Here is a 24834-nt window from a genome sequence, read left to right as displayed (position 1 = left end):
TTTCAAGACTTATTATTGATTTCTTGTACAAAAATGGAAAAAGATGAATCTTATAAGCGATTTCTTGGTGTTTAATGTGAATTTACTACTTAAACAGAAGGGGTAGAGTTACGCATCTTTAAAAATATTGAGTTACACACGGTGAAAGTTCTCTATTTTGCGGAAGAAATTCAGGTAGGTTTTACGTCTGCCCTAATGTTATTTTTAAATGGAGTAAGCAAAATTCAAAACAGAAACACAGCATTCGACCTAATTTTTTCAATGTGAAGTATGAATTCTGTCTCATTAAATCCGTTTACTTGAGGCACCATAGAAAAAATGATATTGACATTTTCATTTTGTGTTTTATAATTGTTTACCAATAGTTTGATGTTTCATTTGTTAAAATTAATGGTAAAATGAGTTCTCTGCAGACGTTTTGGATAGTGGCTATCACTTTGAAATTTGTCTCTACTTGAACTTGAGGAGATACCATAAGTTATACAAAATTTATAAAAAACGGCACGGTAAAAGTTGTTTAAAAATTGCAAAATAGTGCAAAACACGGTTACTTTTCAGAATATACCAAACAAAGGCCATTTTGTAAACATTACTATTAGTGCTCTAATACCTTAAGAACATTGCACAACGTGGAATATCCACTGTTTATTTATAACTGTTTGGGATTCCAGTGCAGGAATCCAAGTATATAATATGCCCTTTCATCTCTTTAAATCGACCAAGTTTGTTAAAATGAAAATGTTTAAAATGAACGTACATTAAAAATCGCGGATATTTAAGTGTATGTAGATTTATAAAAATCGAAAGTAGCGGATTAAATTTGCGATAATTTCAGGTCTATATCGATTGAAAATCAAAATGGTGGTAGAAGGCCACATTGCTTATTGCACGGACTTAGATCGTAATAACATTAAAGAGGTGTTAAGCCTGATTTTGAAGCCAGCCCAAAAGAATACCGTGACATCAACACTATTCAACATTACACAGAATCGTTTTATGATGTGTCCATCGCCTTTTTTACCGAAGTTAGAAAAGGAGATCGTGCAAAACGGTACTGCATTAAGTACTGACACTTCTGTTCTTGTCCAGAGGTTAGCAGAAGAGAGAAAAGTGACCATCCTAAAAAAGGGCGGCAGCACAGTCATGATGAATCAAGCTGAAGAAATTACAATGGCTGAATCAAAAGTTAAAAGAAATATCATTACAAGAAAGACCAAATTAAGACGAGTAGACAGTGAATCGTTGGTGAAACTGTTACAAAACGTCAACCCGACCAGTACCATTGTCAACAGCAATAGCTCTGCTAGAAGTAAGTGTTTACGTACTTTTGATGGTATATTTAAAAAAAAAAAAACATGTTTATTATAAGGAACTTTATGTCAGAATGTTAAATGAATCCGAAAAAAGAACATTTTGCTTTGAAACACCTAGATAGTAGTCAAAATAATTCGACGTTCAGATTGTTTTATATTTGTGACGGGCAATCTAAACGTCAAAACTTTGAAGGACCAAAATAATGGAAGTTAAATCACAGTACACAATCATGTAAAGTTATTGGTTTTATATGCCGTGTAAAAACCACTGGCACCAGACCAGAAAATGCCTCTATACATGTTATATCCTACCCCTAGGTATTCTATAAGAACCATGGTCATGAACTGGAAAGTGCACTAACCCATTTCAATCGTACACAATTCACCGTAAACACACAGTTCGGTGAATTGGTACCTATCAAATTGAACAAGGGTAATTTATCTTATTTCGTGTACCAGTCACATTATCTCAATATTTCACATTGCAGAGATACTCCACATATTATATGGATTCGTACACGTTACAGAAATAACCTGTGTGAACTTCCCTAATGAACATCCGGTCTAGAGGTCACAGTAGTGTGCAAATGTTAAAAATGTAGAAAGAAATGTAAACAAACAAAAACAGAATGCAAAATATTCACAGTTTTTGAAAAACTATAAACTATGCGTTTTTCGCTCAAATAAGAAATGTGACCGGTACATTACCTCTTGTTCAATATACCGAACTGCGCGATTTAGGCGTGAAATGCGCAATTGAAATGGGTTAGTATATTTTCCCGTTCATGACCATGGTTCTTATAGAATACCTAGGAGTAGGTAATAACATGTACAGAGGCATTTTCTGGTCTGGTGCCAGTGGTAAACACACGGTAAACGTTGGTCGTGTACAGTACATACTAAGGTTTAAAACACTAGAAAATTCGTAATTGTGGATATTATTTGATGATTTCAACACAGATTAATGTGGACTTTGAATCCCCTTTCGATACATGTAAGTTATATTTTAATTTATGGCCAATTCGTGAAATAATCGACATTTAAACCTATAGCATGTAAAGCGCCGGTGTAATGAAGTATTTCGACCCCCATAGAATAATGACCCCCGCCCCCGGTCATTATTCTATAGAAAAAGTGACCCCCCGGTCATAGTATTATGACCTCCAGATCATAGTACTATGACTCCCCCACGTGAAGTAAACTGAACCTCACGAAGAATATTGACTCCCATAAAAAAACGACCCCCGGTCATTTGGTCAAATTTAGTGATAACTCATGTATCTAAGGCCTAATTGCTGCATTTTATGCCCCCACTCGGGGAGTTGGGCATATAGATTTGCCCTTGTCCATCCGTCCGTCCGTTTGACCATTAGCCCCAGATACCATCACTTGACACAGAAATCGGAGCATTCCGCAACGGGAAAAGGGATTCTATTTCTAGACGCTGTATCTTGGTGTATACATTTTTTCAGGAAAGTAACAATTCACAATACGTTCACAAAACACACCAGTGTCAATAATCCCTGCAAACTTCGGTATGAAGTAATTCTTCAGAAGAAAACTGCACAAGAAACTGCTAGCATAGAACTTAGTATTAATAGAAGTTGCAATACTTAGCAGTGGCAGTAAAGTAAGGTAGCGGCAACAATAGAAAGTAGTAGTAGTATTAGTAGTAGTAGTAGTAGTGGCAGTGGCAGTAGCAGCAGCAGCAGCAGCAGAGGATTAAGTGACAGCAACAACAGCAGCGGGAGAAGAAGAGGTAGATGTACAAGACGTATTAGTGGAAGCAGGTATAGCAGTATCAGTAGTAGAAGATTTAGTAGTAGTAGTAGAAGTAGTAGTAGTAGCAGTAGTAGAAGAAGAAGTACATGTAGTAGCAATAGAAGTAGCGGCACCAGTAGTAGTAGTACAATCAAAATGTTAACTATTGGCAATGGAGGGTATTAGAGTTGTAGATCTAGTAAAATTGTCCGTTAGGTTTGGTGGGGATCACTTTTCAATAGATATTATCGTCGAAAGTATTTTTAGGACCCGGTGTTTTACACGGAAAGAGTAACTTTTTTAAATAGAATAATGTCCGGGAACCGATATTGTATGAGAGTTCGAATATACACGTAGTAATTTCGGCAGTTAGTATTTTACATGGAAGGAGTCACTTTTTCTATAGAATAATAACCGGGGTCGTTATTCTATGAGATTCGAAGGGTCATCTTTAGGGAGTCAGTATTTTACTTGGAGGGGTCAGTTTTTCTATAAAATAATGACCGGGGGTCGTTATTCTATAGGGTTTTCAAAGGGAGTCAGTTTTTTATAAGGGGAGTCAATATTTTATAGGAAAGGAGTCACATTTTCTACAGAATAATGACCGGGGGTCGTTATTCTATGGGGGTCGAAATACTTCATTACACCGGCAGCAATGAAAATTTCATCGGAAGTTGCTTCAACTATTTTGGTCATTCGAGTGTTTGACGCGAGTGGGGATATTGCCCATATGAAAAAGATATCCCAATATTTCCTAGGATCGCGTCAAATTAGTTGGACTAGTTAACTTAGATAGTAATGAAGGTAAAATTGCAAATATTTAGACTAGGTAACCCAGAATATCTGGGTACATTGTTATCAAACGTGTCAAAATTGAGGTATATGTTAAAAACATACTACCTAGCTGTTACGTGTCATTTTGAACGTTTTATTTCCCAGATAGTGTAAACATCACAAACAAATTTCAACTCGATTGCAATGTCAAATGGTTGTGCTTATAGTATATACTTTCAACTGCTGGACATGGTATTCACTGGAGGTGAATAGGGTTCGTCCAATATCTGTCCATCCGACAGTCCAATACCTTAGTGTCGGCCTTACAGCAGAGGGTTACATCTCGTTGGAGTAAAGTGACTGTCACTTATGAACTAAATGTGTTCAGACTAGTGTTTCAAGGTGATGAAAGTGTTATCATAAGTACCGGGTTCAATTAAAACCGAATGAGAGACTTAATCTAGGTTGATGACTATATCATATCGTGTACAAACACAGCTTAAAGGAGAATTTCGGGCTGGTAAAGAGACTTTTTTGAATGATTTTGTGTCAATTGCTGTTTTTTTTTCAAGGCGAGCTAGAGCATGTGAGAGTGTTGTCATGTAAAGTCAAGCAATTTAATAAATCAAATGTGGAGTTTGAGAGACGTTGTTCACAATTACTAGTATTTGATTTATTGCAAGAAGCAAAGTCAGTAAAAAAAAGTGATTTGTGGCTGCAAAAAAAATATTATAAAAATCAGTGAAAATTCAGTAGCTAAGCAAAATGCAGATAGTAGATGAAAATTTAAAACTGCGTTCCCTTGTTGCTGATCTTTCAGATAAAAATTGTTCATTAAAGGACACAGTTTCCTTACAGAATAAAGCAATCACTTCCCATTTCTCCTCACAGACAGAAATTGAGAAGCAAAATGAAGAAATGCAAAAACAATTCTAGAGTTTGAAGAAAAAATTTTAATTGCCCCAAAGTGAGCTTCCTTGCAGTAAAGATTTGAAAACCTTTAGTAAAAAAACTAATGCTGCTCTTTGGTTTGCTGACAGTTTTGGTTTGACGCCCCAGGTGTTTACGTGTGTATCAAATACCAAAGAGGAAATTAAGATACCTCTAGGCGGTTTTACTAATTTTAGCTGTGCAGACCGGGACACTCTTAGGAATATATTGCTTATTTTGAACAGGAAATCGCTCAGGCCAGTGAAGCGTATTTGCCTCAGCAAAATGTACTGACAAGAGTGTCGATGACGTGTCTATGACAGAAATAAAAGAACAATTAAAATCACGCTGTGTAGTCACGAGAGCGAGAAAAAGAGAAAAGCTCGTTGAATTATTGAAGAAAAGTATTGTTGAGTAAATAAAGTGATTATCTAACGTCATTATAATAGCATAGCAAATTAAACTGAAATAAACATAAAATAATTAAAACAGACTTGTTTAATTTTTTTCATGTATACTAATACATATTTCATGTATGGTATAGTTTTAGGTTTTAGGTTTACTATGTGTTTTCAACACTGCATTGCAATTTATTGCAACTCTTAACCACTGACAAATATTGATTATTTACACCTTCTCAACATTGATCGAATATCGATTATCCACAGGTAGCACGTTAATCCTGTGGTCTGACCGAAGGGAAACAATCCAGATTGCACGAATTGCCAGATAATTAATGGAGACTACAATGTGAAATTGGCTATGAAAGCTGGCAATGACACAAAATGGGATCCTGCGATAGCATATTTATGGAAATATGAAGAATAATTTTATTGTTGTACCAACAAGTATGGCTGATCTGGAAACGAAACAAATAGTGGGTTCTGTATTTTTAAATTTAGAAACTGCAGGTTAGAGATTTTTCATGAAACTTTCTTAGTAGACACAAGAAAGTCACAGATATGAGGTAATACGTATATATATGACCTTAATTTTATTTTGGGCCTTTGTCTATCTATTCGGTTTTGCCTGTCTGACCATCCCTTGGTCAGAAAATAATAGGGTCTGTATTTACTTTTGAAAGTACAGTTTTTTATGAAACCTTGCTAGGCGGGTAATGTGAGATCATGCAGGTCCTTTAATCTAGTTCCAATGTATAAATGCGGTTCCTGTGGCAACAAATAGGACAATTGCTCCTTCAGGTAGGGCTGGTATAATAGTCTTGTTCTTTATTCATAATATATTTTAAGCATTATTTCTTTTATTTTGATTGTCTTTTGATTGGCAGTTATCTTTATAATACTACAAATCTTAGTTTAGAAATACTAGCTAAACGTTTTATAAGATGTTTTTTTATTTAAATGTTGTTTTTAAAAGATTTGTACATATTTACACCATTCAAAATTTTGTAGATCGTAGCAAAGTTTCCGGCATCTCGCCACGAGTAGTTCAGAGAGACGAACGTATTGAAACACAATTACCACTAGAGAAAAACAAATTCAACAACCCGTCTTATCCAAATCAAGAAGAAAACAAAGAAGATAAACGACCTATACAGGCAACAGAAATAGATACAGACGGTCCAAGCATGCAGATGGCAATAAATGCCCCGTCAATGTTTTCCTCTCGTAATGAAACAAGCGTACCATCAGGTTTTTCATACCGCTCTGCAAATGCTAGTTCCTCGGCTGCTCTTCCAGCAGCTACAACTAGATCTGATCAAACGAAAGAGTCAAATTCGTTTCTTGCAACTGTGTCCAGATATCCAGAGTATATGAGGGCTGAAAAGAGATTGATGACGTTTCAAACACCAGTATGGCAACGTTTTGAAAAGCCCGACCTAACTGTCTTTGTTGACCTAGGTTTTTTCTTCACAGGTAATTTTTATAATGAATATTCCTTTTCCCACATGCTTATGTAAATTCAGATCAGGCAGGAGCGAAAGTGGCTTCAAATTGTATTTGAAGGCGGTGAGATATGAAAGGTATAGATGTTATTGATGACTTAAACCCAGCCTTTATGTCTAACATTATTGGTAGGGATCCATAACAATACCAATAGCAATTGTACAAACCCTGATATTTACTAATTGTGTTAATTTCAAAAAGTCTAACATTTAAAAGATATCCAGTTTTATGCCATTTTCTTAAAGGTTGTCTGTTAAAGGGACTGGATTGCATCTGGTTGCGGTTAAAAGGTTTATGTTGTTTTGAGGAAGGGATACAAAAGGTAGCAAACTGAACATTACCCACTTTGTTCATTTGAAACTTAAATACTTCTATAGTTATTTTAGGGCACATTCATCAACTCTTTCATTTCTCTTCAGGAACATTTACCTCTCTCAACTGTTTTGTTCAAGAATAACAGATATCAGAAAAAATACAAAAATGGTATGCTAATGCATAACAAAATGTTTATATGTAAATTCTAGATCTAATATATTTCAACTACTGAAACATCGACGGCGAATGACTGTATCGTCAGTTATCACATGTGAATTGTACATTTTATAATCCATCTACGTTCATGACTGTGGATTAATGTCCTAATTGATTGGAATTAGAAATACACAAACTTTTGACAAGCTTCAATGCCACATTAACATTCGATATAGTAGAACAAAAAGATTATAGATAATTTTGTGGTTTATATAGTGTATAACTATTATAACATTCTATATTAAGTATTGAAATCATCATGCTTAGAGAACGACCGTCGTGTCGTGTAATGTATTTTGAAACATTTCAAGGAATTATACCCTCCATCGAAATTGGAGAGCAAGTAGAGATGGGGCGTCGGAGTCTCCTCCCCGGGAAATTTAGAATAACACAAGAAAAATGGTGCTTTTTTAAACTATATCTGATAATCTGATAAAATACTTGAGCAAATCAGGTGGAAATGCACATGTATACATCACTTACCTGAGTACTTGGAATACAAATAGTGGCGGAATTTCACAATCAACTTCAATTGCATGCAGATCTATATGTTGTACACATTCTTGTCATATATCATGTTTTGTATGTCCTCATTGACCATTCGACCTAATGGAATATTGAAAATAAACAATCAAACTATCTTTAATTGTTTTCAATCTAGGTCGGGAAGATTTGGTGAGATGCTATATGTGCGGTATCGGTTTAAAAGACTGGGTCAGGAATGACGCAGTTTTGCAGGAACATGTTAAGCATTCGCCAAAATGTACTTATCTACTGCAAAAGTTTGGAAAATCTGAAGTTGAACGTATTCAGGTAGATATACATTTTACTTTTATCCTCAATTAAATATGCTTGTGAGCAAGATTCACCACTGTCTTATTTTTTGCAGTGAATGTCTTAATATACATTTGATACTTTGTGTAAGCTCAATATTGTATCGTTCATGACACAAAAGTGTATCAATCTTTTCCTACTCGTAAAGTTTAAAGAGTATAGAACCTGTGTAATCGATATGATCTCAATTGAACTTAACTTAAATAACAACTTATTTACGATCCAAAAAGTTGTTGTCAAATGAATTTTGCGTTTTAAATAAACAAAGGTATACTTCTTTTCTGTCATTGTCAATATCATTGTCAATGGTAAAGGGTAAAACCCTTTACTATTTTTATATTGGACCATTCGTATAAATGGGTACTTAGCATGCAGGGGTTATATAGTAAGTGATTGTTTGTAAAAACTGGAAACACACACAGAGAAAGTCTTGAAAACGAGGGTTATCACTTTAACTTCATTATTGTCTAAAGGACGATAATTAAATGCTTATTACTCGGCTTCTTTAGATCATACTTTGTGGTCCAGTGGTAACACTGTCTGACACGAACCAGGGGTCATGAGTTCGAGCTCCGGTTACCATTCGGATAAAATACTTTACGCCTGTCACGCTAAACATGCTATGAAAAGCTTCCTCTGTCCAATTTAGTTTGCCAACGTCGCCTTGATGGGATACCAGCGGCGACTTAAAATATTTTTCTTACACAATGTGATCCATTGTAATGAAAATATTATTTCTATTCTCAGAGGGTTATTACGCATGAAATATCATTGCATAAAGTATCAACATCGGATTAGCACCGAAAAAAAGTTAATATTACCTTAAAAAATATAGATCAAATGATTACAATTCACGTGAAAACACATACAACTTACAGATATCAATAAATAGGCAATTAACAATAACGTTTGAATGCAACATATTCTGTATATTTAAATTTGGTCAACAGTATTAACAATAACAATAACAAAACAGATCTCAAATGGATTATATACATGCTTTCCATACATTTCAGTCAAACAATCAAAGAGATGTTGTTACTGATTCCATCCATCTAAATAACTTGAATTTACTAAATGGATCTGCTCTATAATACATTCAATATTTTAGTTTTGTGCTTTTAATGTATACATCGAAATGAAATTTTGATCAGTGAAGCCTCCTAACACATTTTATTAATAAGTTATGTTTTTAAGTGTGAGAGTATGAAATTGTTGCATTGTACGTCTGTTTCCATTTCTGTGACTGCTTACCAAATGTATAGAAGAGCATAAATATGAACTTTTTATCATGTATGTGATATTCCCTCAACCAGAAACATACGATATTAATTTTGATAGTGTGTGTTACCAACATTCGAGTTTTAGGTACAATGAACTTACACTGTGTATTTCATTATTTAGTATTGATGCAATGTTAGTCTGTTGTATATAGCAATTAAATGTTGATTTACTAGTCCACACATTCTATTTATACATATGGTATTACATTTCATAGGTTCATGGTTTCCTGCTCCTTTGTATAGTTTGAAAAATGTTGTATATTGCATTTTAGAAATTGACAAACTTCGGAAAAAGCAAACGATGTCCATGAAGACTAGATTTACATTGACAAGGAATACTTTTCTACGTCACGGGCATTTCATTGGCCCATATATATGTACCAAGTCAGTTCAGGAAAAATATTTCTTTGTTTTCTTTGTTATTATAACACACTTTCCGTCTTTATGTTTTTCAGGCAGGTATATCGTCAGGTAAAGTTTATTTCCAGATTTACTTAGTTATTTTTCAGTAAAACCATTTTTAACCGATTATAAATATTCAAAATGTATGATCTTTAGTCAGAGATACGCTTGATTTATCGTCAAAATGACCCGAAAAAAGTAAGTTTTGTAATAGGAAAGATAATTTCTTCAAATTTTCAGATTTGAAGGATTAAAGAATGTTCTTCCATTCATGAATATTGTTTTATCTCAATTTGGATTTTTTGTCACCATTACATGTTTATCATGGATTGGCCCATATATAATACTTCACACTGAGAAATAAAGAAAGGGTGAAATTCTGAATATAATTAAAGCCAAAGTATCCGTCTGACACAAACATTTCTATACTGCAATACGCGCAAAATGTCAAATGCCAAAACGCCATTTTACTTATTTTCAGAGTTTTACATGCCGATTAATAGAATGACAATAAATATGAATGAAATCAATCCATTACAGGTAATTTATCTACTTCCACTGGTTCCCAGCTTCCTTATAAGATACGATCTCCTCAGTATCAAACGATGGAGGCAAGACTTGCAAGTTTCAAGTCCTTTCCCGGCTACATCGAAATACCGCATCAGCAGCTGGCTGTCGCTGGACTATACTTCACAGGTAGAATTTTTTTGGTATCTTATTTGTGTAAACAAAACATCTCCCCACTTACCTAAAAATATGTATTATTTTGATTTACAATCAAACGTACGACGTCGGACTCAAGCAGACATTTCCTAAACATACAGTAATATAGTGTGTATAGTCAATATATTATACACGGTTATCTTGAATTTACAAAGCTACAAGTCTGGTAATAAGTTTATTTTATCATAATTGCATCTTTATTCTGTAAGATACTCTCTGCTGAATACCTGGCTTTGGCAGTAAAAGAGGCCAACCACGTTATAAATATTAAGGAAAGTAATTAAACATAAGTGTAAGAAGAGTCTATAACTGACAGATGTAAAGACTGTGACCAGTCTATCATTTTACGAGGATAAATAAGGTGTAAAATATATGTATACTCTAGGCCAAGGAGATTTATGCAGGTGTTTTACATGTGACGGCGGACTCAAGGACTGGAGTATAGGAGATGATCCCTGCAGAGAACATGCAACATATTTTCCTAATTGCGACTATATTAATCAACTGAAAGGACGAGATTATGTGAAAGCTTTGCAACAGACAAGACAAAACAGTCAATCAGCGGTAAATATTCTTGAGAATAAAAGATTCATTTTCTTATAACAAAATTATACGTTAACTTTATTCACCGATTCGTAATAAATCACTTTTAAATATGGTTTTTCGTTTTACTCTGACCGCACAATTTCACGCTAAGGGATGTCGGTCACATGAAAAAAGGATTTCAGGACTGTTTCTGTGTCATTTGCCGTCACTGAAACCGAATGAAGGTTAGAATTTTACATACTAATACGTATCTGCACTATTTAAATTATTTTTGACTATATAGCTTGTAAGCGACTACTGTTGAACATGATTACATAAAAAGCAAAGTACACCTAATGCCACTTTTTTGAATGCCACAGGTTTCTTGACAACACATTTTTAGCTCGTCGGACTATTCGAAGAATATGGAGAGCTATACTACTCACCCTGGCGTCGGCATTGGCGTTGGTTAAGGCTTTTATGAAATGAAAATATCTTGTATACCATCAAAAATATTTACTTCAAACTTGTAACACTTGTTTATCATAACAGTCTCTATCTGTAGGCAAAAGTGCACAACTCAGTAAGTATTTGGCTGAATTATGGCCCTTTTTGGTCTTAGAAAGTGGTTCAGATTTCGTACAAGTCCATGTTTTGTTAAAACTATTTGACATGTGGCTTTGAAACACTTGTCTATTATATTAGTCTCTACCTGTAGGCAAGAGTACATAACTCTGTCAAGTGTCAAGTATTTTAGCTGAAATATGTCGCTTTTTGGATTTGAAAATTGGTCCAGATTTCGTACAAGTCCATGTTTTGTAAAAACTAGTTAAAATTTGGCTTTGAAACTTTGAACACTTGTTTATTATATTTATCTCTACCTGTATGCACACCCACATAACTCTGTCGAGTATTTGTGTTGAATTTATGGCCCTTTTTGCACTTGGAAATTGGTTCAGTTTTTATATAAGTCCACGTTTTGTCAAAACTATTTGACACGTGGCTTTGAAACTTTAAGCACTTGCTTTAATCATCATGATTTCCATCTGTAGGCAAAAGTACAAAACTCAAGTCAAGTATTTTGGCTGAATTGGACTTGGAAATTGGTTCAGTTTTCGAACAAGTCAACGTTTTGTCAAACTGTTTGACATGTAATATGACTTTGCAACTTTGAACACTTGTCTATCATCATGATCTCCATCTGTAGGCAAGAGCACATAACTCTTTCAACAGTAAATAATTCGAAAAACCAGTTTAACAAAACAAGAGCATCATTTAAGTTTGCAAACAAACATTTTGTCACTGTATATAAAAATCAGTAGTCTTTGAATTTGTATATTATCGCAACCGAACTCCTTGTCGAAAATAAATTACAATACTTTTAAAAAAGTGAAGTCCCACATTTATACTGTAAGTGTAATTTATAATAAGTAATGTCTATAAAACATTATTACAGGGTGCAGCTGGTGGAGCTTCTCAGCCAATGTTAGAACCAGAAACCTCCACATTATTGTCAATGGACAGACTTCACATTTCTAGCAGTGATCGTAAGTCAATTCTCTGTTCTATCTGTGTTGCTTAGCTCATGTAGCAACTAGAGCTATAACAAAACCCTTTAACAACTTCTGCTTATGACCAGCTTGATACATCTTCACCAAACTACATCTGCAGCTTCATTATAAGGTCCTCTTTTCATTTGTTCATATGGGGGCATTTGGGATACTAGAGCTTAAATAGAAATACGTTTAAACAACTGAACATTAATTGCTAGATGGTCTTCATCAGTCTTGGTCTGTAGTGTTCCTATAATTTCTTCAAATGTTGTCACTTGGCCCCTTTCAGGGGACGTTTAAGCTAAACTAGAAATATTTTTAAGGGATTTTTCCGGCGGACTTTCATTAAATTTGGTCCGTAGCATCCTTGCAACGACCTCTCAAATTTGTTCAAATGGGTACACTTGAACTGTTTCATGTTACACACCAGTTACCTTTTATGATTCCGTGTGTCATGTAAATATTCCAGGCCAAATAGTCGATTTCAGGTGAGCGACTTAGGGTCACTATGGCTGCATCTTACTCTAAACACATCACGCTCCAGAAATACCAGAGTTTGTTTAGACGATACACGCCATTAATACATTTAATAAACTCAAAAAAAGTAAACGAAATTGCATTTAATGTTGCAAAAAAAAGTATCTTGTTAAAGCCAGACGTCCCTTATTGCATTAGGGGAAATCTTAATTTGTGATAAGTAGAAGAAAATTAAATTTTATTGATAGGAATTTCTGAAACAAACGTATTTTTTCAGCTATATGATCAGCGTTTGTTATTTTCAAAACTTTACCTAATGTTCTGTTAGGATGTCACACAAAAAATATTATACTTTTAAATCCAGATTGCAAATTTGTTCTCTGTTTTCAAACTATATGAGACATTTTCTATCAGCATTAATTTTGCTGGTCTTTTCACATATTTTAGCATACCCAATCTCAAATAAATAACCGCTTCTTAAGCAAGTAACTTCCCAGTGAAACGCTTTACTTTTAAATAAAAATGCACTGTCACAAACATATCGCATAGTCTACTGAAAGGCAAAATCCCGACATTGAGATCAATTTGGATATTTTGTAACTTGATCAGCAGAAATCGGTCGATGAAGTGTGTCTATTTTTAGAGTTAATGTATGACTTGTCTCTAATAATAAGTTTATTTTTAGAGTTTATGTATGACTATGGCATGTCAAACGTTGCTAAATTATATATGTATGTTATTATTATTGTATGTTTGTTATTGTTATTCAGTGTCGTGTCATTCATATTCTAAGTGTTACCATTGTTATTCTATATGTCGTTATTCTTATTGTATGTGCGATATTCTTATTGTAAAAGACGTTATTGTTGTTGTATATTCATTATTGTTTTTGTAAGCTTGATATTCTTATGGTATGTGGGATTTCCCGCGATATAAATAGCACACGCGATATAAATAGCACAGCGACGCTATACAATTTTTACAATCACATAACATAGAATAAGAATGACACGTTTTGTAAATAGAATCGTCAGATATTGAACAACAATGATGACTTTTACCATAAGAATATCGAACATACAATAAGAAAAACGACATATACAATAACAATGGTATTACTTAGAATAAGAATGACACGACATTGAATCTATAACAATATCAAAGATACAATAAGAATAACGAAATATAAAATAACAATAATGACTTTTAGAATATGAATGATAAGACATTGAATAACAATAACAAACATACAATAATAATAACATACATATATAATTTAGCAACGTTTGACATGCCATATATGACTTGTTTCTAGTAATAAGTTTATTTTTAGAGTTAATGTATGACTTGTTTCTAATTATAAGTTTATACCGTACCTATTTTATGACTTACATTTATGCTAGATATACAGTAAAGAGCTTCTTCAATCAGTTTAATCATATATTCAATGTTACATACATTCTTGTGAATTTGTTCTGTTACATTTTGTTTCCAAAATATTGTACTGAATTTTTAAAGTGCCGTGTAAAATGTCTACCTATACTTTGACTCAATGTTGTTTGATTTTCTGACCCTTTTGAATAATGGAATCTCTTCAGTTATATTATAATTCAGTTTTAGCAAGTGTGAAGGGTCGTTACACATTCCATTACCTCTCCGCTCTGTTTCCGAAAGGTCATCCTATAGACAATCAAACTAAGTCCGCTATCATTTTGCTTTAAAAAGATAATATTGAGCCGTGCCATTAAAAAACCAACATATTGGGTTTGCGACCACTATTGAAGATATTACATCCGCGCAGTCTGGTCAGAATCCATGCTGTTCGTTTTTAAAGCCGATTGCAATTAGAGAAACCGTTAGCGAACAGCATGGATACTGATCCGACTGCGCGGATGCGCAGGCTGGTCTGGATCCATGCTGGTCGAAAACCGACTATGCTGGTTTTCTCAAGGCGTTGCTCATATTCATTTAGGTTTCATTTTACTTGTATAACGTCAAATGATACAATATATTTCTGATGAAATTCATTCATTGTGTTAGGAGAACTACTATACTTTCTGTACTTTCTGGTCTTTTGGGATCGCGAAGTCCGTTTAGTATCTATGTAATAGAATTCCGCTTTAATCGGTGCTATTGGGCATTGATGGGTGTTGTATTTTCCTTAACCTCTCATGAACAAACTCAATCAAACCGAGTCTGCTAATATATAATTTCGCATATTTTTGTGTTTCAAAAGAATCTTCTGATAGGTTTTATTATAGAAAAATGACAGCTACTGTTGTGACGGAAATCATTACTAACACACAGAAATTACAGTTGCATGCTTTCATATCGATCAAAATATTTAAGTAATCTTATACTAGATCTTATTATGTTTCGAGAAAAAAGTTCGTCTAAATTTACAATTATTTACCAGGAAGAAAACATCCATTTTCTTGTCTTGCATCTTAACAACTGATTGAAAATGTATAATTTAGTTATAAACATTTTGAAGTAAAAACTCCATTGTTAGCTCTAAGATTCCAACAGAAGATAGCGTGAATTATTTATATTATTATTCATTGAATTTAGTTATAATGAATCAAAAGGTTGCGCAAGTCGTGGAAATATAGCATCTGGTATTTTTCACTGGTTGAAGGTAGCCGAGGTACCGCAAAACAGGTAACCAACAGCCAGTTATTTCCATCCGCACATTCAACTACCGATAGATCCTTTTTCTTGCATGCTGTCTTCTTCAGTTAATAGTAAAAATAAAGTAAAAACAATTGTTTTTCTTTAAGACACTATTTTATTATAGCATCGTATGAATTTACACATTCATTCATAAATTACAGCACGTGATGTAAGATGAGTACTTTTAGCACCGGCAAAAAAAAAAAAAAAACAACACAAAAAAAAAACACAGGAAACATCCTGTCCGGCATGCAAGAAATAACGATCTTGCACAAAAACAATGAAATATTGTATATCTACTATACTCCCTTTGAAAAAGAGGGGATATACCATTAAACTTTTGACGGTTCGTCCATCCCTCCATCTTCAGACACTTGGCTTCCGATCAATAACTAGATGATTATTCGGCCTGTTGTGGTTAAGCTGAATGCAGTTAACATAGAAGATGATCCCCTATTATATTGGACATGAATAAGCCGAAGGTCATGATCCCAGTAACCTTGAAACTGAACTCGATTTACAGTCAATGACTAGGAAATTCTTAATCTTACAGTAGTCAAATTCTATTACTTTTTGGATCAGTAGGGCAAAGGTCAGGGTTACAGTGACGTCGAGACTGAAAATGGCTTCGGATCAATAATTCGAGAATGATTTTACTGGAATGTTAAATATCATGATGTGATTGCCTATAATCTGTAGATGGTTGTTTTTGGCATAACTGTACCGAGGTAACAGTGACCTGACAGACAGGAAACGTTTTCCAATCAATTGTTGGAAAATGTTTGTTATTTAGTTAAAAGTAATAATCATTAATTAATAATTATAGTGATGTTTGTGAATTAATTTTCAGATTCCAGATCAACCGTCAGTCAGATAACGGGGATGGGATATTCAAAACGTGATGTGGAAGCAGCGAAAGCCGAGCTGGAGAGAAAAGGTAGATATTCCAGTTGCGGAGAAAACGTACGACTAAAATTAGACGAGAGCTAGCTTCTAACTCTTTTGATATGGCATTAGTATCCAGCAGAAATCATATATAGCTTAAATCATCGAAAGATATGTGTTCTAACTGACCGGTATTTTCTGCTTAAATATCCCAAAGTGATATATAAATCCATCTTAAAGTAAAGAATTAGCGGTCTTATTTCAGGAATCTATATTGGTCGTAAATTCATGAACACTATTACGAGCATGCCTGCACATGAACATCAAATATTCATTTTTAAAGTAAATTGCAATTAATATCGAAAAGGATAAACCACTGTCGTTAAAAGATACTTAATATTACTACAAAATACCAAAGCGCTTCCTAATCTCGAACATTTTGCTATCCATCTTGTGGAGTGCTATTCTAAGTCGACGATACAGTATTTTTGTGTTTCATAGCTGATTGTACAACCGTAGTATATCGGGGATATTATAAATGACAGGACCTGCCTGCCAGCTAAAAAACACAAGCCCATGAATTTATGAATTTTCTGATATATTTAATTTCTATAGCAAATAAAGTATATGATTTTAAATCAATCAGGTGATACAAATCCAAGCGTACAAAGTATTGTGAACACAATACTTGATATGCAAGACCGAGAGAAAAATAGTACTGCTGCAGCGGACAACGATCTCGAAGGTAAGTAAAAGTGAATAAGGCAAAATGATAAATATTCTGCTGCTTTAGGGCTGCTCCATGCTGTTGTGAAAGCGACCCTACCAACAAATACCACTGCAACACTGGACAATGATCGGGGTGGGTAAGTGAAAGCTGCAGCAGACAGAGACCTCGGGGGTAATTGATTGTGATGCAAACCACAAATACCACTGCTACAACGGACAATGAGACTGAAGGTAAGTTCATGCAAGTGTCAAATACCACTGCTGCAGCATATCTTTTTTCCCAGAGGTAGGTGAACGTTAATCAAAGACAAAGACCACTGCAGCAGTGACAATGATGCCGGAGGTAATTGTAATGCAAATCATGCAACACATTGACCACTGCTGCATCGGACAATGATTCCTGAGGCAGGTTAAGATCATCCAAGCAACAGATACCACTTCTACAGCAGACTATGATCACAGAGATAAGTGAAAGTCAACCAAGCAACAAATACCTTTACTGCAGCGAAGTATGATTCTGGAGGGAAGTGGAAGTGAAAGTGAACAAAATACCACTGCTATAGCATACAGACATTCTGGAGGTAAGTGAAAGTCAACCAAGCAAGAAATACCTTTGCTGAAGCGAACTATGGTTATGGAGGTAAGTGAAAGTGAACACAATACCACTGCTGTAGGGGACAGTGATCACAAAGAATGTGGAAGTGAACAAGTGGCAAATACCACTGCTGCACCGGACTGTGACTCTGGAGGTAAGTGAAAAATAACAAAGTACCACTGCTGCAGTGGATAAAGATCCCAAAGGTATGTGAAAGGTAACCAAATGACAAATACCACTGCTGTAGCAGACAATGGGAAAGTCAGTCAAGCGACAAATACCATTGCTGAGTTGACTATGACCCTGGGGGTAAATTAAGGTCTGTCAAGTTATAAATACCACTGCTGCAGCAACAGTGATCCCGGAGGTATGTGAAAGTCAACCAAGCAACAAATACCTGATCCTTTGATCCTGGAGGTAGATGAAGGTCAATCAAGTGACAAATACCACTGATGCACTAGACTATGACTATGGAAGTAAGTTATGGACAGTCAAGTGATAAATACCACTACTGCAGCGGACTGTGATCGCACAAGTAAGTAAAGATCAGTCAAGTGATAAATACCATTGGTGCAGCGGACAGTGATTTCAAAGGATATTAAATTGAACAAAGTGCCAAATACCACTGCTGTATCGGACATTGACCCCAAAGGTATGTGAAAGAAAACCAAGTTACAAATACCACTGCTGCAGCGGACATTGATCTCAGAGGTAAGTGAATGTCAGCTAAGTGACAAATACCACTACTGTAGCGGACAATGATCCCATAGGTAAGTGAAAATCAGCTAAATGACAAATACCACTGCTATAGCGGACAATGATCCCATAGGTATGTGAACGTTAATCTACCGAAAAATACCAGTGCTGCAACGGACAGTGATCCCGAAGGTATGTGAACGTTAACCAAGTGCCAAATACCATAGCTGCAAAGGAAAGTGATCGCATAGGTATGTGAAGGTCAGTCATGTGATAAATACCACTGATGCAGCGGATAGTGATCCCGAAGGTATGTGAACGTAAACCAAGTGCCAAATACCATAGCTGCAAAGGAAAGTGATCACATAGGTATGTGAAGGTCAGTCATGTAATAAATACCACTGATGCAGCGGATAGTGATCGCAGAGGAAAGTGACCCAAGCGACAAATACCAATGCCACAGCGAACTTAATTTTTAACATAAGTGAAAGTGAACAAAGACAACTGTTGCTGCGGACAGCGATTTCGAAGGTATGTGAAGGTAAACCAAGTGACAAATATCACGACACTGCGGCGGCAGGCTATGGTCTCAGAGGTAAGTGAAAGTTAGTTAATCGAGCGACATATACCATTGATTCAGCGGATAATGATCGCATAAATATGTGAAAGTCAATGAAGCAAGAATATGCCACAGATGATGTCTGAGGTAAGTCAACCAGGGGACAAATACCACTGCGGCAGCAGACTATATGAAAGTCAACCAAGTGACGAATACCATGACCGAATGTAATCTTGGAGGTAAGTGAAAGTCAACTAAGCGACAAATACCACAGCTGAAATGAGCAATAATGCTGGAGATACGTGGAAGTCAACCAAGCATCAAATAACACTGCTGCAGAGGAAGATGATCTCAAAAGTAATCGAAATCAAGCTTTTGTTAAATCAATGTGTAAAAATAATACATGCGTTCCATTCATTCCTCCATTCTTTGAGATCAAGTTCATATTAATACATGTAAACTGGCATGACATGTAAACTTTTAAAGACAACTTTGATTTCTTAAATAGTGTTCATTTAAACCCAACGGCTTCTTGAATGAAGGAACGATACACCGTACAGTCATTGGTGTAATGTATGAATGTAAATAAGGGTAAATAAAACTGTGAAACATGTTTTAAATCTATTACATCTTGAAAATAAATTGAGAGATTCAGACGAATTGGACATCACTGCTTTTTATACGCCCGAAGGGACGTATTATGTTATGACGCTGGTGTCCGTCTGTCCGTCTGTCCGTTAGCAATTTTGTGTCTGTCCGTTAGCAATTTCGTGTCCGCTCTGTAACTCTTGAACCCCTTGAAGGATTTCAAGGAAACTTGACACAAATGTTCACCACACTGAGACGACATGCAGAGCGCATGTTTTGGATGTCTCGCTTCAAGGTCAAGGTCAAACTTAGGAGTCAAAGGTCATATCAGTTTGTTTCGTGTCCGCTCTGTAACTCTTGAACCCCTTGAAGGATTTCAAAGAAACTTGACACAAATGTTCACCACACCAAGACGACGTGCAGAGCGCATGTTCCGGATGACTCGCTTCAAGGTCAAGGTCACACTTAGGAGTCAAAGGTCATATCAGTTTGTTTCGTGTCCGGTCTGTAACTCTTGATCCCCTTGAAGGATTTCAAAGAAACTTGACACAAATGTTCACCACACCAAGACGACGTGCAGAGTGCATGTTCCAGATGACTCGCCTCAAGGTCAAGGTCACACTTAGGGGTCAAAAGTCATATCAGTTTGTTTTGTGTCCGCTCTGTAACTCTTGAACTGCTGGAAGGATTTCAAAGAAACTTGGCAGAAATGTTCACCACACTGAGACGATGTGCGGAGTGCATGTTCCGGATGACTCGCTTCAAGGTCAAGGTCACACTTAAGGGTCAAAGGTCATTTTGCTCCCATCCTATGATGTAATCCTTCGGGCGTATATTGCCCCGCTTGGCGGCGCTCTTGTTGTGTCAATATGCAAGTTCTGTTTACGAATATGTTAACTCAGGTAACTACTAATCCTGCCTTCCTAGACAGAAGAGCGGGGCTCTAATAACACTTATGTGAGGAAGGGTAGACTGGTTTCCAGCTTAACATTGTGCCGCATGAGCTTTTTTTACTTATTGCCAGGGACAATATTGCGATTGGTTTGTTACTTTATAGGTTTGAATCATTTTCTGTTAAAGCTACGCATGGGATCTGAAGGCAACCAGTTCAGCGTCACGTTAAGACAACCTTTCCGCTAGTAAATCAGTAATTCATGAATGTTCACAGAGTGTTATAAACTTAAATAAATAAACCAAGAATGTATAAAGTGCCATTATATCGAATGCTTAAGTTGGATAACACAAATACACAATTTGTGTGAATATTATATATCTCTACCATACCGTTTTCCAGATTTGCAAGCCATTGCTGAAGAAAATGAACGACTTTCCCAGATGGTCCAGTGTATGCTGTGTGTTGAGGAGGAACCGGATATACTATTTTTGCCATGTGCACATCATCGCATTTGCCACAAATGCTCTGAAAACATAACTCATTGTCCAGTTTGTAACAATTACATAAAGGAAAAGGTCAGGACGTATCGGGCGTAGCGCTGGGGCATTGTAACAAATAAGTAATATTTGAGCGTGACACTTCTTATCTGAACACGTTTTCAGTGAAACATGTATATGAATATTACGAGAGTAGGTTGCAAGCCCATGATATAACAAAAATTAAAGATAAATTGTTCTTGTGTATATGTGACTAATCATGTATTTTCCAATGTGGTTCTTTTAATTTAGACAGCGTGTGACTTGATCAGTGTGTGAACTCACTTGAGTGTATTTATACATATAACTTGCGCTTATCCAATCTGCAATATTACTTACAACCTCTCGCTTGTTTTATTCGGCATGTTTATGCGAACTTGTTAAAATAATGAAGTAGCCCTTGTGTGTAAAGTATTGCCTGTTTGTTACAAGTGCCCCATATTCTCCCATATTCCGGAAGTCCGCGCCTAGGTTTTCAAGCCAAGGCTGAGAGCAACAAAATAAGATAAAAGAAATAAGGTCGACGTTTGTTAAAAAAATACCGCTAATCTAGTAAATAAGGCTGGAATTTTTCGAAGCAGTGAAAATTCATTTGATGTCGTTTTAGAGACTGAAAGATAATGGTGGGTTGTTTGTGCTCCCAGCGCTGCAAGCAGTCGGTAACGGATGTTCTCCCAGCGCTGCATGCGGGTCGGTAACAGACGTTTTCCCAGCGCTGCATGAGGGTCGGTAACGGACGTTCTTCCGGCGCTGCATCCGAGTCTGTAACCATGCCATGGATATACTACCACTTTATATGCCCTACCGTTTGTTAACTCAGCGCCGGATTATAGTGATGAATACAGCCAGTCTATCTACCCGTCTACCTATCGGTTTCTTGTTATCTCTATGGCCCGTGACATCGCTGTAAAGCATGGTTGTAATACATGTACGGTACTGACTAGTGCACAAATTAAACCCACTAGAGCTAACGCGGCTTATAATATTGTTCTTTAATAAAGTTATTAAGTATATATATATCTATTTCGTGAATTTTAACACAAACATTTCATAATTTTAGGATTTTCTTTAAATTCATCAATAACTCCCTTATATCTTAAAACGATGTTTCAGCAAATAACTTTTTATTTACACTACAGTAAGTTCTTTGATTTTTATGCCACCGAAGATGGGCGTATTAAAATCGCACTGTCCGTACGTTCGTCCGACCATAAATTTGTAAATTCTTGTCCGGACTGTATATCTGCCATCCATGAAGTGATTTTGAAATAACTGGAACAAATGGGACCCCTAGCTCTAAGGTCAAGGTCACACTTAGAAGTCAGATGTTAATAGTGTCTGTTTCGTGTCCGGTTCGTAACTCTGCCATTCATCAAGGGATTTTGAAATTTCTTGGCATAAATGTTTACAACGTGTCATGCGCAAGACCCAGACGCCCAGCTCTAAGGTCAAGGTCACACTAAGAGGTCAAATGTTCACAGGGTCTGTTTTTCTGTCCGGTCCATAACTCTGCTATCCATGTAGGGATTTCGAAATACCTTGGCATAAATATTCCCCATAACGATAAAACGTGTTATTTACAACAACTAGACCCCTAATGCTAAGGTCAAGGTCACATTTAAAGGTTAAAGGTTAACATGGTCTGTTTCTTGTCCGTTCCATAACTCTTCCATCAGTGAAGAGATTTTAAAATTACTTGGCATAAACGCTCCCTATATTGAGATGTCGTGTCAGACTCAATACCAAGACCCCTAGCTTCAAGGTCAAGGTCACACTTAGAAGTCAAAGGTTTACATTGTATGTTTCTTGTCCGGTCGGTCAATAACTCCATTCATCAAGGGATGTTAAAATTACTTGTCACAATTGTTCCCTATAATGAGTTGGTGTGTCGTTCTCAAGACCCAAACCCCTAGCGCCAAGGTCAAGGTTACCTTTGGAGAACTTTTTTTTTATCTGGTCACAAAATGATTCATACCTTAACTATTCTGGCATATTTTGCGCAGACAACTGTAGCATTCTTGGGCACACTTCGGGCATTTGTCACTAATAGTGACACCTCTTTTCTGAGGTTCAATTTTAAATACTTAGTATATTTTGAAAGTTATATATACTTGTATTGCTTCCCTATAAAATGTCAAGGTCAGTAGTGGCTGTTTGTCAAGTTACTTTAAAGACGCACCACAAAATAACTGTATTCTTTTGTATTTCCACGATGGTAATTATAGAAATAACAAGTATCTAGTTACAAATTGACAGTGACATATATAAGGCTAAGACAATGTGTTTAATGTTTGAATATATTATTGAATTAATGTAGTAGTATGCACGGTACTTCATGTATTAAGGTAAGTTTAGACCACACTAAACACAAGTTGTGAAAACAGGGCCTAAATTGTCCACCTGTCATTTTGTAGAATAGCTGTATTATACCAGTGTTACCAGAATTATTTGCAAAAAGTTCGCGTGGGAGGAAAAAGTAGGTCACTAGGTCGTGGTGGGTCTTTAACACTTAAAGTAATGATTTGAATACTGATGGTTAAAATAAATACTATAGCCTATTTATTAACGGTTAAGGCGAATGCGATACTGTTACACACTGATAGCCACACGAAAACTACATGCAAAGATAGACTTGTCATAGTACGCTACGCCGAAAATATAAAGTGATAATATTGGACTGGGAATTCATGGCATGGGATGAAAGAGAGAAACACATCAGTTTTGATAGTAAACACTATTCAGTAAGAAAGGATTTTTGTTTCGTTTTATATCTGTTGGGGAGGGCCGTCATTTAATGTTGTAAGAACTTGTGGCCCGACCCATTTGCTTATATGTTTGTGTTTGTAAAAAATGTTATATATGCTTGTAAATATTGAATGAGCAATAAAATATGTTTAAACTAAAGGATTTACTGACAAAATCATATTAAATGCCGGTCGTTATTTGGCTGCATGCAAAGGATAATGTCATGCTGAAGTACAGTAAGAGGTTAACATGTCAAACGCAACTGAAAGCAGATCAGTAATCTACTGCTTCCAAAATAATGGTGAATTTAAAAGAAATAGACCATTTAAAGTATTTTTTCGGTGAATATTAGTTGTTAAATATATAATACTTAAAAGATAACAAACATTGAAAATGAACATTATTAGATTTGCTTCAAATATGCAAAACAAACCGAGGCTAGATAGAGGTTCATTGATATCTTCTGCAGAAACGTTCCCCTATAAAAAAAAACGTGGATTTGCAAATTCAAAATATAATTTAAAAAATCTGCTAGTATTTTCCAAGTAATAATTATAACAATGTGCTAGATATTATACACTTATATCTAGATCTATATCAAACGTGTTTCACACGTAAATGCATAATACTGGTGGCTTATTGATGAATGCTAAACAAATTAAACTATATACTTCTATCTTTACCCTGACCTTATTTGACAAGTTAAACAAATAAAATAACCTTTGATTATTTTACACTCGTTACCCACCGAAAGAAAAATTGAATTGCAAATATAATTTTTCAGGCTTGAAGTACTCTCTTGCCTTATGACATGTAGAATGATATTCAATCTGATCAAGAGCATAAGAATACAATCTGAAGAAATGATATTAAAGAACAGTGTTAAAGAAAAAATCTTAAGTCATGTATGCAATTAATGT

At 35.5% G+C, this 24834-nt stretch overlaps 1 protein-coding gene across 2 annotated transcripts; it reads left to right on the top strand.

Annotated features, from left to right (window-relative positions):
• The first annotated feature begins 654 nt into the window (after positions 1–654).
• Positions 655–24073, top strand: LOC123539787 (baculoviral IAP repeat-containing protein 7-B-like). Of its 2 annotated transcripts, XM_045324555.2 has the most exons (11): positions 1174–1309; positions 5447–5689; positions 6191–6655; positions 7878–8029; positions 9789–9804; positions 10276–10431; positions 10844–11022; positions 12440–12530; positions 16537–16623; positions 17218–17316; positions 21033–24073. In XM_045324555.2, the coding sequence occupies exons 2-11, from the start codon at positions 5596–5598 to the stop codon at positions 21227–21229; spliced, it is 1536 nt and encodes a 511-aa protein (XP_045180490.1). In that variant the 5' UTR covers positions 1174–1309; positions 5447–5595; the 3' UTR covers positions 21230–24073. The 2 variants fall into 2 exon arrangements, with proteins under 2 accessions (XP_045180489.2, XP_045180490.1); XM_045324554.2 differs by lacking the exon at positions 5447–5689 and having other exon boundaries at positions 655–1309.
• Positions 24074–24834: the final 761 nt, after the last annotated feature.

This window comes from Mercenaria mercenaria, chromosome 16, assembly GCF_021730395.1.
Source record: "Mercenaria mercenaria strain notata chromosome 16, MADL_Memer_1, whole genome shotgun sequence".
Lineage (NCBI taxonomy): Eukaryota > Metazoa > Mollusca > Bivalvia > Venerida > Veneridae > Mercenaria > Mercenaria mercenaria.
Note: the sequence above shows the minus strand (reverse complement) of the source record. Positions and strands in the feature narration are given on the sequence as shown.

Bases quoted from the DNA above. Each gene is read 5' to 3' on its own strand.
- LOC123539787 (XM_045324554.2), top strand. From the start codon at position 859: ATGGTGGTAGAAGGCCACATTGCTTATTGCACGGACTTAGATCGTAAT. The intron at 10,432-10,843 runs GTAGAATTTTTT...TGTATACTCTAG, and splicing joins CGCTGGACTATACTTCACAG to GCCAAGGAGATTTATGCAGG. The intron at 11,023-12,439 runs GTAAATATTCTT...ACATTATTACAG, and splicing joins GACAAAACAGTCAATCAGCG to GGTGCAGCTGGTGGAGCTTC.